Source organism: Microtus pennsylvanicus, chromosome 2 (assembly GCF_037038515.1).
Source record: "Microtus pennsylvanicus isolate mMicPen1 chromosome 2, mMicPen1.hap1, whole genome shotgun sequence".
In the NCBI taxonomy this organism is placed as follows: domain Eukaryota; kingdom Metazoa; phylum Chordata; class Mammalia; order Rodentia; family Cricetidae; genus Microtus; species Microtus pennsylvanicus.
Genome location: NC_134580.1, coordinates 127,362,166 through 127,375,127, shown reverse-complemented (window position 1 = coordinate 127,375,127; position 12,962 = coordinate 127,362,166). Strand labels below are relative to the sequence as shown.

Below are 12,962 nucleotides of genomic sequence, written 5' to 3'. Positions count from 1 at the left end.
AGGAAAGCCCCGGTTCCATGAGGCCTCCCTCAGTCTATAGAGCCTGGCCGAGGACTCAGGGTGACTTAGGGCCCTTTTGAGTGATTAGGGCTCCCTAAAAGCAGACTCACTGATTTTCCCCACTGGGCCTGTGACTGTAAGTAGTTGGGCGGGGCTTAAGCCATCCACAGCTGCATCCTGTTATCCAGTCGGCTAGCCCACCCACTGGCCTGGGCCCTCAGCAGATAATCCCAGCCAGATGGCCTGTCAGCCAGGCTGGGGTTCTGGGTACTAAGACCAGCCTAGACAGGCAGCCAGGGCTGGCCAGGCTGAGGCACCCGTCAATGGATGTGGAAAGAAACCCTCTTGAGAACCTGACCCAGGCAGGGTTCTGCTGTTATCCGGGTATCACTCCACTAGGATCAGACCATCAGAACCTTTCCTAGCCCCTCGGAGCCGCCAGTTCTCAGAGCCGAGCCACAGCATTCCCTATCACCAGCGTGCACCACTCCTTCACCTGCAAGCCCCCACTCTGCTGCCTTCCTCTTTGTGCGCCCTGGAAGCGTTCCGGATGCTCCTGGACCTCACTTCCCAAATATGTTCTATGGAGGCAGTAAGTACAATCCTCTCTTTGGAAGAAGGCATGTGGAAAGGGCAGAGGAGAGGAGGGGAAAGGAGATGTCTCAGCAGGCAGAGACTAAGGAAGAAAGGAAGGGTCCTCCATGCAAATCCCAGTATGTAGTTTTGGTGACTAAGCAGGTCCAAGTGAGCCTGCTTTATTGCTGTTATCTATATAGATGTATCTTAATTGGCTAAGAGCTGAATAGCTGAGCCCCAGTCACCCTGTGGGCTCCACTCCAAGAGAAGGAACAAACGAGTCCTTAGTGTACCCAGCCACAGTGACAGGCTTCCAAAGCGAAAAACACAGACTCAGTGTTTGCAGATGTGGGACCCCACCAGTGGGGCATTTGAGCAAGTCGTAATCTCCATTCACCAGGCCTTGAGTGGGCATGTGTGTCTTCAAAGGGGCACGAGAACTTTTAGGGTTGCTGGCAATACCTTATACCATGAGATGGCAGTACATGGATTTTGCTATATGTGGATTATGCCTCAATAAAAAAAGAAACCCAACACAAGGTTCTAGAAAATGTCCCAGATAAATATGCATTATAATTTGAACTGTTTTCTTTTACCAACATGGGATCTTGGGTTTTGAGCACATACCCACTCAGGAGTATTTTTTGAACCCTTGCTACATAACCGGCCCTGCCCTTAGTATAGGGAGTCAGGGATGAGCAAAATCAACAAGTATTCTGTTTTCAGGGCCCCTACTAGGCAAACAAGTCAACCTGCAGTAGTGATATACACCATGAACAAAACCAGGCAGGACGAACACTCAAGGCAAGCTGGCCAGGGTCATTTGGGCTAAGAGGAAGAGATCCCAATAGCTAGAGAAAAGTCAGGATGGAGAGGTTTCGGGTGGAGGGAAGGCAAAGATGAAGGCCCCAAAACAGATGGGAGTATGTGTGGGATTTGAAGGTCAAGGCTGGTGAGAGCTATATACTCCATGTGTCTTTTTGAGGTGCATGAGGCTCAGAGTTCAGAAAAGCCACTGCTATAGAAAGGGGGTCAAGCCTTGGATCAGCGGTGGCCACCACTTGGCCTCAGACAAGCGTTTCCATCTACCCGAGACTCTTCACTGAAACAGGGATAATCACAGCTTCTACCCCCAGGGTTTCTAGGAGTGCTGTTGAGATGACTGGGTAAACAGCTCTGTGTGGTTGTGTAACCAGCAGGTGACAAACCCTAGTACACGTATGCTACAGTTACCTCCTGGCAATGCTGCCCGACACCACGGCCGAGCCTCTTCCGTGCTCCATTGTTTCTCTTCAGATGTGCGTGAATGAGCATCGCCACGGCCAGACCAGAGCGCCATCCACAGTGCGGACTCACTCCTGCCACAGTGGAGATCCACTCCTGCGTGACATGGCCCTTCTCTTGTGGAAGGAAGATGCGGATGATGCATGACAAGGATGGCAAGCTGTTAGCCAGCGTGACCAACCTCTGGGGAGGAGTGACAGTGGGGGGACAGCCATCTTCGGTTTGTATTACACATCTCAAATATGTTTGTATTTTAAAAGCGCAATGAAAGGCCAGAAAGATGGCTCAGTGTGTAAAGGAGCAGCCAAGCCTGATGACCTGACTGTGATCTCAGGAGCCCTCATGGCAGAAGAGAACCACCTCTTGCAAGTTACATTCTGACCTCCACACATATGTATGTGTGTTCGTGTTTACATGTACGTGCGTACACACACACACACACACACCGAAATCAATAAACGTCAAAATTATATTGTGATTGAATACAGGTATAATTAATGTATTTAGCAGCTAGCATATATGCCAGATATTCTTCTGTTCCTTTGAGACAGTCTCACTATGCAGCCCAGGCTGGCCTCAAACATGTGATCCTCCTGCCTCTGCCTCCTCAGTGTTGGGATCATAGGAGTGTCCCACCTTGCCTGACACTACCAGGTGTTCATTTTTTTTTCTCAAAGATTTATTTTATTTCTAAGTGTGTGTGTGTGTGTGTGTGTGAGAGAGAGAGAGAGAGAGAGAGAGAGAGAGAGAGAGAGAGAGAGAGAGAACAAGTGCAGGTGCCCACAGAGGCCCGAGGAGTTGGATTTCCAGGTAACTGTGAGCTGGCTGATGTAGGTGCTGGGAATTGAATTCCGGGCCTCTTGGAGAGCAATTATGCACCTTTGTCTGCTGAGCCATCTCTTCAGCTCCTCCACTAGTTAGTTTTCACTTGTGTCCTTGGGTTCCCAAAGAATCTCTTAGTAGAATTCAGGGAATCTGCACACTAAAAAAAAAATGATATTTTCCCTCCAAATAATCTCTTGCTAAAGCGAACTTTTCTTATGTGGATGGAATTAGGCCAGGAGCGACCAGAGTGGTCTGGTCACCAGCGGAAATGACAGATATACTCATGTGTCACATACCTGTGGGTATTACGACGGAGGTGTGCCTCCAGCTCCTAGTGACAGAAGGGACGTGAGTCCCTCGCTAGATCATCGTGCGCCTGTGATTGCGCACAGAACGGAGCAGCTCTACTACCAGAGCCACGTAGTCCAAGGATGAATAGAGAAGCAGGATTGGCTGGACCAGACACAGATGTGTTTCTAGGAACTCGCAAGACACTTTGTTTCCTTTGTTTTGAATTTAATGTTGCGTGTGTATGGGCCTGAGTGTGGAGGCCATGGGTCAACTCAGATGTTTCTCCTCAGGTAATTCTCTCTCTCTCTCTCTCTCTCTCTCTCTCTTTCTCTCTCTCTCTCTCTCTCTCTCTCTCTCTCTCTCTCTCTCTCTCTCTCTCAGTTTTAATTCACATGTCTCTAATTTTAACTCTTTAATATGTTTCTTTTTTAAAGTCAGGTTCTTATGTAGCTCAGGTTGGTCTTGAACACCCAATTCCTCCTGTCTCTACCTCCCAAGTGCTAGGATTACAGATGGGCTCCACATTTGGCTGCAATTTTAACTTCTTCAGAAGGCAGATATAAAAACACACGGTTCAAACTTCCAGGGAGCCAAGAGGAGTAGTGTGAACAGCAAGTCCTCCATCCCTGTCCAGCTGCAATTCCTCTTGCTGTGGCCACTGGGAGAGAGGTCCCAGTGGCCATCCACATAGCTGAGTCTATTCACACCCCCTGCTCTGAACTTACTCAGTGCTCCCTTCCAAGGGGAATGGCCCCGTTACAGGAATGCTCCGCCAGGCCATGCTCTGCAAGGGCCCCTGGGCCAGAACCACTGGGTGGTACAGAAGGAAGGGAGCACTTCGCTCTGGAATCTGGTAGAAGCTTTCGCCTCCTACCTCCCCCGAGAGCCGACAGTTCCAGCACAGTGAATATTGACTGTGCAGGCTGCCAACACACAGACGGTATTCTCTTGATATCAAGATGTTTTCAAAGAAGAACGTCAAAATAGCGATGAGTCACGCTTAAGGTCTAAGCACAGAAGACCTCCCTCCTTTCCCCACTGTAACCTGCAATTTGTGAGGAATCTTCAAGAAATGCCATTTACAGTCAAAGGAATGTCGTAGGCCCCTTCCACCCGTATGACCCATGGTTTTATCTTATGAGATTGTTTCCCATTCTAAGAGCCCTAGAACTATCCTATAACCCCATTTTTTTATGAAGAAGGAAAAAGGAGAAAAGTTTCTATGCAACCCTCTGAGATGTAACCCTAGAGTCATCAAAATCAAAACCGAAAACATGGTTTCTGCTGAGACGCTTGAGCGAGACCTAAAGGATCCACACTTGAGGGTGCAGTCTCCTTTTCTAAAGTGTGTCTTTCTGCTAGTCCCGTGCTTCAAGTTTCTTATTAAAATAAAATCCAACAGTGCTTCATCCTGAATTCTTTCCTGCACCAAAGTCAAGAATCCGAGCTTCCCCTGAGTAGGTCTGTGAAAAGAACTCAAACAGGAGTCCCTTGCCTTTCCTCACCCTGCTTGTGATATCACCTGCAGTGACATCACCTGGGCTGTGATCTAGAGAGCTGCTTCCAGCACTCTTCTTCCTCCCTGCTCAGCTGCAGTGCATGGCTCTTCCCTAATCGGGTCCCCAGCATCCCAGAGGGGAGTGTGATGGTCCCCCCAAATGAGTAAGCCGGAGCTGGGAGAGCCCAACATTGCCCCTGAAGCTGGTAAGCAGAACTGCTTCTGCAGGCCTGGCCTGAGTCCTTAGCAGTCTGAGGCAGACTCTGAAGACGGCACGGGAGAAGAGAGCAGGGCCAGGTACAGGGTCACGGAGGAGTTGATGTGACCGTATGTGGCAGAGGATGTACAGCTGACGGGCAGGGTTTGGGCCCAGCTGCTTGCATTTCCTGCTCGGAGGAGATGAGAAGAGGCTGTGCACCCCAGCACAAAATACAGAATGGCTTTTTATGCTGGGAGGAGGGGGCAGAGGCAGGAGCATGATGGCCTTGGTGAGGCTTTGTCTTTGTAGCAGGATGCTTCCTCTCCCTGTCTGTTTATATACACGAACCATTTCAGCAAACACTTAAAGCGCCCAAAGGAATGCAAGGAAACCAAGCTGGAGCTGATGAGGAGGCCCAGAAAGGTTTTATGCGTCTCCTATAAGCTGAGCAAATGGGCGAGAATGCTGGCAAGGAGCAGACTATGCCAGGCCCATGGGCAGTGCTGGCCCCCTCTGAGATCAAATCACACCGCTGTAGAGCTTCCTGAGGAAGGTGCCACAGTTGCTCAGAAATGCTCTTCTTTATTCACCCATGCACGGTGGACCTGCTGTGCTATAGACCAATGGAGGCTGGGCTAGGGCCAGGAGTAGGGGTCCACAGGCTCTGCTGGTCTAACTGCCTGAGGGAAGTGGGTCCCCAGGTATCTCTTTATCTTGAGACCCCACCAGATAGTTTTTGGGTCTCACTTTACTTTGTCTTTACCAGAGGAATTTATTATAATCCCCACTTCGCAGACGAGGAAACTGAGGCTCAGGGAGTTTTAAAAAACAGGCTCTGTGTAAGTGGAGAGACCTGAGCTGACCTGGGTACCAGTGCCAATCCCCTGCCTTCTCCAGCTCCACGGTGGTGTTTCCTGGGAGACAAGCCCTGCCCGTCCATCAGCCTTTTTGATATCCACACTTTAGTGCCATCTCCCCTCCTGAAAACAGAACAGGTTGCTGCAAAGACAGTTGGCAGGCATGCAGCTGGGATCCCCAAGTCATCCTGTGGCCTGGCCAAGGATGGAGCAGTACAGCCGGGATCCCAGACAGAGGATCTGCACCCCCTGGATTTCAAGCCTCTGCAGCTATGAGAAATTGGCCTTGGTACTTAGATCATGGCTCTCCTCTGATCTACATTCCCTGACCCTGCGATCGTGGACGGGTCACCCCATCTCCCGGTGCCTGCTTCCTCATCACTGACAGTCTCATCTCCTGGGGTCACCATGAGAAGGAAATGCTAAAATCTACACAAAGTACACAGCACAAATGTGTGCTACACAGAAAGTGCCCCGTGAATGTCAACCTGAATTTCTCCTGTCCTTGTCTTTGGTTATGCTGGGAGCCAGGGAGTACGCTGACTTTCACTTCCTAAAGAAACCAGCCATACAGATGATTTCCCCCAGAGGCCCTCAGCTGCTCAATGCACCCTCAGGATGTGCTCCTCACCACAGCTGTTCCAGGCCCTGAGGAGTCCTTCGGGTCAGCACAGCTGTATTCCAGGGCCCCTCGGAGGCTGAAGTAACTGAATGTGGCTGAGTGTGAGGTGACCGAATGTCGCGGAGGAAGTACAGCTCATGGACCCGTCTGGGGCTTGCACTTCCTGTTGTCAGGAAACAGGGAGGATGTGCATCCTAGCTCGAGCTCTCTAGGCACTGGAGGAGACAGAGCTAGACACACGTGGCCCTGGCCCACAGGCTCACTGGCCAAGCCACATGAACAAATAAACCTGTCCCTCTGGGGACAGGATGGGCCTTAGGCAGCCGCTGTTGCTGCCTCCAGTTGAGTATCAGCCAACTGCTCGTCCTGGGCCAGGACTCCCGGAGAAGCAGTTCTTGAGCCCTTCTTGGAAAAGTCATCCCGTTCCTCTCAGAAGCAGAGGCTGCTGCTCCACCCATCCCCCGCATCGACTGCCCAGAAAGCCAGTGGAGAGGTTAGGAAACCAACCCCAAGCTATTTCATTCGGCAACCAAGATTTATTTCTTGTGGCAACTGAGATTTATCTCTTGTTTGCATAACCGAAGGCTGAAAATGCCAAGAATTTACAGGCAGCCTGGGGAGGCCAGGGCTTCTGGGAGCCCCTGTCAGTCTGGGAGGGTCTTGGGTGGGGCCAGGACCCCACACTAGGTTCCTGCTGAATGCCCTCCTGACCCTGGGCCTGCAGGCCAGGCCACCGGGCTGAGGGGCCCAGATAATCTGTTTGTTGCCAGGAGCCTGCACACCGGTGGAGCCAGCTCCTCTTCCTGTGGCTGAGGACAGAGGGGGCAGAGGGACTCAAGCCAAGCAGCTGGGATGAGGGTGGGCACCTTGGGGTCCTGGGTCCAGCTCTCCAGAATGGACATCCAGAGAGGTAGAGGCAGGAGAGGTGGCTTAGGAACTTTGGGGGAGAGCCTGAAGGAGACAGAAAGTGACAGGGAGAAGGAGAGAGAAGCGCAGGGTGACAAGGAGGAAGAAAGGAGGGATGGAGGGAAAGAGACAGAGAGACATAGAGAAAGAGAGACAGATAGACAGGCAGAGACAGACCAGACAGACAGAGACAGAAACAGAGACAGAAAGAAAGCTAGGAACAGGGAGGCAGAGACAGATTGTGGGGCAGGCCTCAGAACCCTATGGCAGTGCTCACACAGAGCAGACGAGGAAGCACAGGACCTGAGTTCTATGGGTGATGTCTGTTCTTCCCCTGTGGCCTTAGAGACTAGGGAAGACACGCTGCTCTCTGACAGTGGACACTGGCTAGGGCCTCATCCACAGACAAGAGATGAGGGGACAGAGAGAAGCCAAGGAAGGCACTCTATGGCTGGAAGACCCTAGACTGGTAAACACCGTGAGAAGTAACGGAGAACCCCGATAAGGAAAGGCAGGGCTATGGGGTATCAGCTGTGGTCAGGCGAGGAGACCTTTCCTGCTCTTCATATCTGCTGTCCCAAGCAAAGGTCCTGGTCATCCTGGTAGGTCTGTGGCTAACCATTGCGCCACACTACTCAGCAGGAACTCCTTTCATTCACTGTCCATGCCCGCCCCTCATCCCTCCTGGTCACAGCAGTTCATCCAGGTAGAGGCACGGAGCTGAAATGAGCATCGTCCAGCCCACGATAAGCATTGTGGGTCATGAGCCACTGAACAGAAGCTTTCTGGGAGGAGAGAGGGGTGGGGTGAGTAGGGTAAAGAAAGGCAAAGGAGGGGTGCAGGGAGGAAGAGTGCGAGAAGGAAGGTGAGGCTGGGGCTCACACGACTGTGGGTGGTAGGACCCCAGCAGCCACACAGCGGGGAGGTGGTGGCTACAGGCTCCCTCCAGCATTGCCCTCCAGCGTCCAGCTTCCACAGTCAGGAGAAGACATATGCAGTTGGACGTGCACTTGCCGACCCCTCCTGCCTCAGGTTCCTCATAGGTAAACCGCAGGAACAGACAGGGAGCTAGAGATATGCAGGTCGGTGCTAGCTGCTTAAGCCTACACCAGGGAGGGGCTCCCTTGCAGCTCAAGAGAAGGACCTTGTGGTGGAGTACTTGGGCAGGCTTAGCAGCACTTTGTGAAGATATGATCAGGGAATGTTTCCAAACTCTTAAAAAAAAAACCCAAAAAGGAAACTTGAAGTTTTGATGGCCCCGAGACAATGCCAGGAAGGGACAGGAGCCGAAAGAAAGTCCCAGTTGCAGCCACAGAAGGCACAACTTCCCTGCCTGGGATGAGAAGCATGTTCAAGGGGTATGAATGTGTGTGTGACAAGGTTGTGTGTGTGTGTGTGTGATTATTCAAAGGAGGGGTACACATCTCAACTGGGGGCAATGAAAGGCTCAAGCCTTTCATTCAGGGTTCACGTCTGTTTGCAGAGGACCCTGGAGCAAATACCCTGAACTCACCGAGGATCCACTGAGAAGAGAATGCCCTGGGCATTGTCAGACTAAATCTTCCTAGAAGAGGGCAGTGCTATTACTTGGTGAAGCCTGGGGAGGCAAGGCCTCTTCTCTCAGTCATGAAGGGAAGGAATAACTGAAGCTCCAGAGTCAAAGTTCTCCTCTCTGCTGCCACCCAAGGAGGTAACATATTCAAGCCAAGAAACCTCTAGGCAGGTGTAGGTCCATGGGTCTGATATGTAGCAGGTTTTACAGGGGTTGGGGTGACCAGGTGTGAATGCTAAGGGCTGTGAAAGAATGTGCTCAAGCCAACAGGCCCCTTACCCAGAAGATGGCAAGACTACCCACCAGAGACTGGTCCAGGCTGGGAACCTGTTGAGAATCCAGCATGGGTGGGTGACATTCCTTGCCTGAAGGGATGCTCACCGCCCTTTGTTCCATGTGAATAAGAGGGACCATGACTGAGGTCAGAGTTGGGGTGACTCAGGTGTGGACTGTGCTGAGAGACTACAAACCCATCAACCCACTGCCGCTGCACCAACTGCATGGTACTGGTGTCGTTCCTGCCACTGGGACACAGCAGAAAGGGTGCCTGAGAGTCTCATGGTGTTCTCAGGGCCCCCTGACCTACTGTGAGATAAGGAAATAAGCTTGTTCATCCACAACTAATCAGGGATTACTGGCCCACCAATGTGAGGTCAGGCTGGAGGACTCTCCCATCATTCCTCAGTCCCACAGGACTCCCTGGATTATGAATCTAGGTGGGTGACACCCAGGTAGGATTCTGACCTGGGTCAAGTGATGGGTCTCAGTGATCATCAAATCAAAATCTTCTACTGACTCCACTATTTCCCAGACGCTAGTACTAGTGGGTTCAAGATACGAGAGATTGGGACTTGGGGTAAAGGTGGTGTTTAAATGAGAGATGGCAAGTCCTGTGTAAGCGAGCACAGAGAAGCCAACAGCTGGTACAGGTGGAGCCAGGAGGGATAGACTAGGTATAGGGAGAGTGCTTCTGGGCAGACCTGAGCGAGAGGATGATGCTGGCTGCCAACACTGCCCTGAAGTCTAGGAAGTTGAGCTGAGTTGTGGGCATAGGATTTGGGACCTGGGAAGTGACTTGAGGAGGAAGAGGAGGCAGAGTATGGGTTATAGCTGCTGCTGTTTCCAATACCTCCAATTTCCTGAGCATGGGGGATGCTTTGGGGATGATTAAACGCGGAGGAGCAGACCAACAGAGAGAGGAAAGTCCCTAGGGACGTGGGGGGTGGAGATGAGGAGATTGAGGGCCTCTATTCCCTCTGAGCCTGAGGAAGGCCTAGGGACTGGGAGGCATGGGACAATCCCCATAGCTTCTACGGTTTATTAGAACAGGGGACACATCTGGTGCGAGGTGGATGTGGAGGGGAAGGGGAAGGTTAGAGAGGAAGGCTTGACTCAGACATCTCATAGAACTTGGGGACAGCTGCCCACAGAACCAGGCTCCGAGCAGCATGGAGCAGCCAGTGTGGGAAGTTGAGAAAGCCTTCCATGGGGACAGGGACACAGGATGGGGGTGGGCTAGAGATGCTGAGGGGCAGGAGGCAAGAAGCAGCATCTGGGATACAGCAGGGACCGGAGGCTGCATGTGTGGTGGGGGTGGGCATGTAAAAGCCTGTGGGGACAGGGCTTCAGTACATGTAGCATAGCCTGCTCATTACAGGGGGGTCATCCAGGTGCATTATACTGATATAGGCTTGTGTGTGTAAATCCTGAATGTGCATCTTCTACGTGAGAGCAAACCTTTCCTACCGAGTGTATGATTTAAGAAGTTCAGGGTCTAGCAAGACAGCTCAGCAGATAAAGGTACTCGCTAATATGCCTGATGACCCAACTTTGAACTCTGGGACCCAGGTGGTGGAAGGAGAGACGTGACTCCCACAAGTGTCCCTTGACCTTCACATATGTGACATGTGCATGTACACACAGATAAGTTAACACATGTAATAACAATGTAAAAAAAAACCAACAGTCTGGAAACCACAGGGGTGAGAGAGGCATTCTGGATGGCCATTGTTCTGTTTGGCTCATTGTCTACCAGGCATGTCTACTGTCTGCCTTGTTTTAAACCTCCATGGATTGGTTCAATCCACTCTCCCTGCCCCCAGTGGCTCTAGGTCTCCTTCTCTTTCTTAGTGGGTGACCGCATCCAGGTCCCACAGGACAGGATCCTGCCCACACGCTCATAGACCAGTTTGTCTTCGACTCTGTACCCAGTGCTTACCTAGATTGACACCACTCGCACCATCTCCTGGAAATGCAAGAGGACTGTCAGGTGCCCTTCTGGTCCTGGCCCAAACTGCAGCGACGTACTCACCGTTTGGTTCTTGGTTCTTTAGCTTCAGTTTATCAAGGAGCCTCAGCATGAATCAGAACCAGATAGCCATTCTATAGACTCCAGACCGTCATGTACGGAGCTTGCAGTATCCATGGAGACCTCACACCTCCCAGAGGCCACTCTACCCAGTATGACTTTTACTTAAACCAAATCTACTAGTCTCAGCCTGCTCACAACACTGTGGTAGCCAAGTCACTTAGACACCAAAATCCCAAAGGGCCTTTGCGGCCCCATCATCCCTCCATGAATGCCCCTTCCCCCGCCCCAACTTAAGTGCTCTTCTAGCCTCACCTCTGCTAGGATGCCCTCCAGGTACCCATTTGCTCTCTTCACTTCCTCAGAGATTCTCCAAGGATCTGACTGGGAAAGCCAACCTGTGCCTTCTTCCTATCTCTGCTTGTGTGAGGCCCCACACAAGCAGACAACTTTTTCGCGCCCTTTCCTCAGCCCATTAGATAAGAATGTACTGTCCTGTTCCTGTGGGGATGCCCGGCACTTAGAATGGTCCTGACTCATATTCAGCAAATTCCTCTTAGATGAATGAACGAACATCTGGCTTCCCGGCCACATGGTGCTCAGCCTTGCATATGAGGCCTGATAGCCATCCTCATCCCACGTCCTCTCTGAACCCCACATCTCAGAGGCTCTATGCAACATAAAGCCCCAGCCCCTCTGGCTTGGGATGAACACCTCTTGATGTTCCACCTGATAATAGGGCAGTCTCCTAGCCACCCACTAGCCCACCACACAACCCCAGCTGTACCTTCAGCAGCCACTGCGTGTTATTCGCTAGTATCTTCTCCAGCTGGCTCACACGCTGGGCCCGCTGGGCTCGCAAGTCTGATGGGGGCAGCCTGGAGGCCGGCAAGTCCCCCTGGAGGCTGTTGGTTTCAGGTGCCACAGGCACCAGCTGGCAGAGATCAGGCTCCGGCAACACAAAGGTGTAACTGCACTGGCCGTGCTGGACCCGGTAAATATTGCGGCGCCCACCGGCTGCTGACCCTCTCTTCCGGGCTGTGGTCATGGTGGCCAGCAGGAGGAGGCCACCTAGCAGCATGGTTGGTTGGCAGAGCATCTCAGAACAAATGGTGATGAGAAGATCTTGTCAGAGGTACCGGGGTGGGCACCCACCCACAGCCAGCACTTGCCCAGATGTGCTGTGCAGCTGGGCAGCTGGGGCCTGTGAAGACAGACTGTGGCTACAGATTCCTACTGCTATAAGTCCTGAGGGCCAGCTCTTCTGGGCTATTTATACTCAGGGCAGCCACAGCTGCTGGCTTCCCCTGTGAGGCCTCGCCTCCTGCTCCCCCCCCCAACCCCCTAGGCACCTCTGTCCTCTCTCTGTCCCTTTCTGCTTCTGAGGCTTTGATTGTGCAGTGGGGCCTGTCCTCCCTGGCCAGACTCGAGGCTGCCTATACACACACACACACACACACACACACACACACACAGGCACGCACATGCACAAACTGGACCACAGCTCTTGCAAGGCTCCCTCCCCAGTGGGAAGCATCTGAATCTTCTTCCTCTCCTCTCCCCAGTTTTTTCTTCCTTCCACCCCCACCCTTGTCCCCCAAAGACTGGTTCTCAAGTTTCGGCCCCTCCACCACCTTCCCCTTCTGATTCCAAGTTAGGCTTGGAACACAGGCAGTGACCCCCAGAGCAGCCTGGGGAAGGAGGGAGCAAGGCGAGGCTGGGGAAGCAGCCTGGAGACAGAAAGCCTTCCAAGCCTGGAGGAGAGTCCTGTGGGTGCCCAGCACGATTGGCTCCTGGCCTCCCTTCTCCCTTGGGGCCTGGGGCGGGGGCATTCTGCCCTGTGGTGGCTCTGGCTTCGTGGTGGCGCCAGGAATCAGAAGTCTCCTGGGTAGGTTGTCCCAGGACTTCCTGTTCTGGGTGGTAAGTCTTGGACTGGGGAGTATCCTGGCCAGTACCCCTAGAATCAGAGGTGGCTGGCCCTAAATCTCACACTCCTGCTGCAAAACAGAGCAAAGCCCAGCTCTTGTTTGAGGAATGCTGTAAG

The 12,962-nt window shown here is 52.4% G+C and overlaps 1 protein-coding gene across 1 annotated transcript in view; it reads right to left on the bottom strand.

Moving 5' to 3' along the window:
* Positions 1–12,135, bottom strand: part of Angpt4 (angiopoietin 4) — a 34,524-nt gene extending 22,389 nt beyond the window's left edge. The window contains exon 1 of the mRNA XM_075962479.1: positions 11,706–12,135. Within this exon, the coding sequence (XP_075818594.1) occupies positions 11,706–12,017 (312 nt within the window). The 5' untranslated portion in view covers positions 12,018–12,135. The remainder of the gene's footprint in view (positions 1–11,705) is intronic.
* Positions 12,136–12,962: the final 827 nt, after the last annotated feature.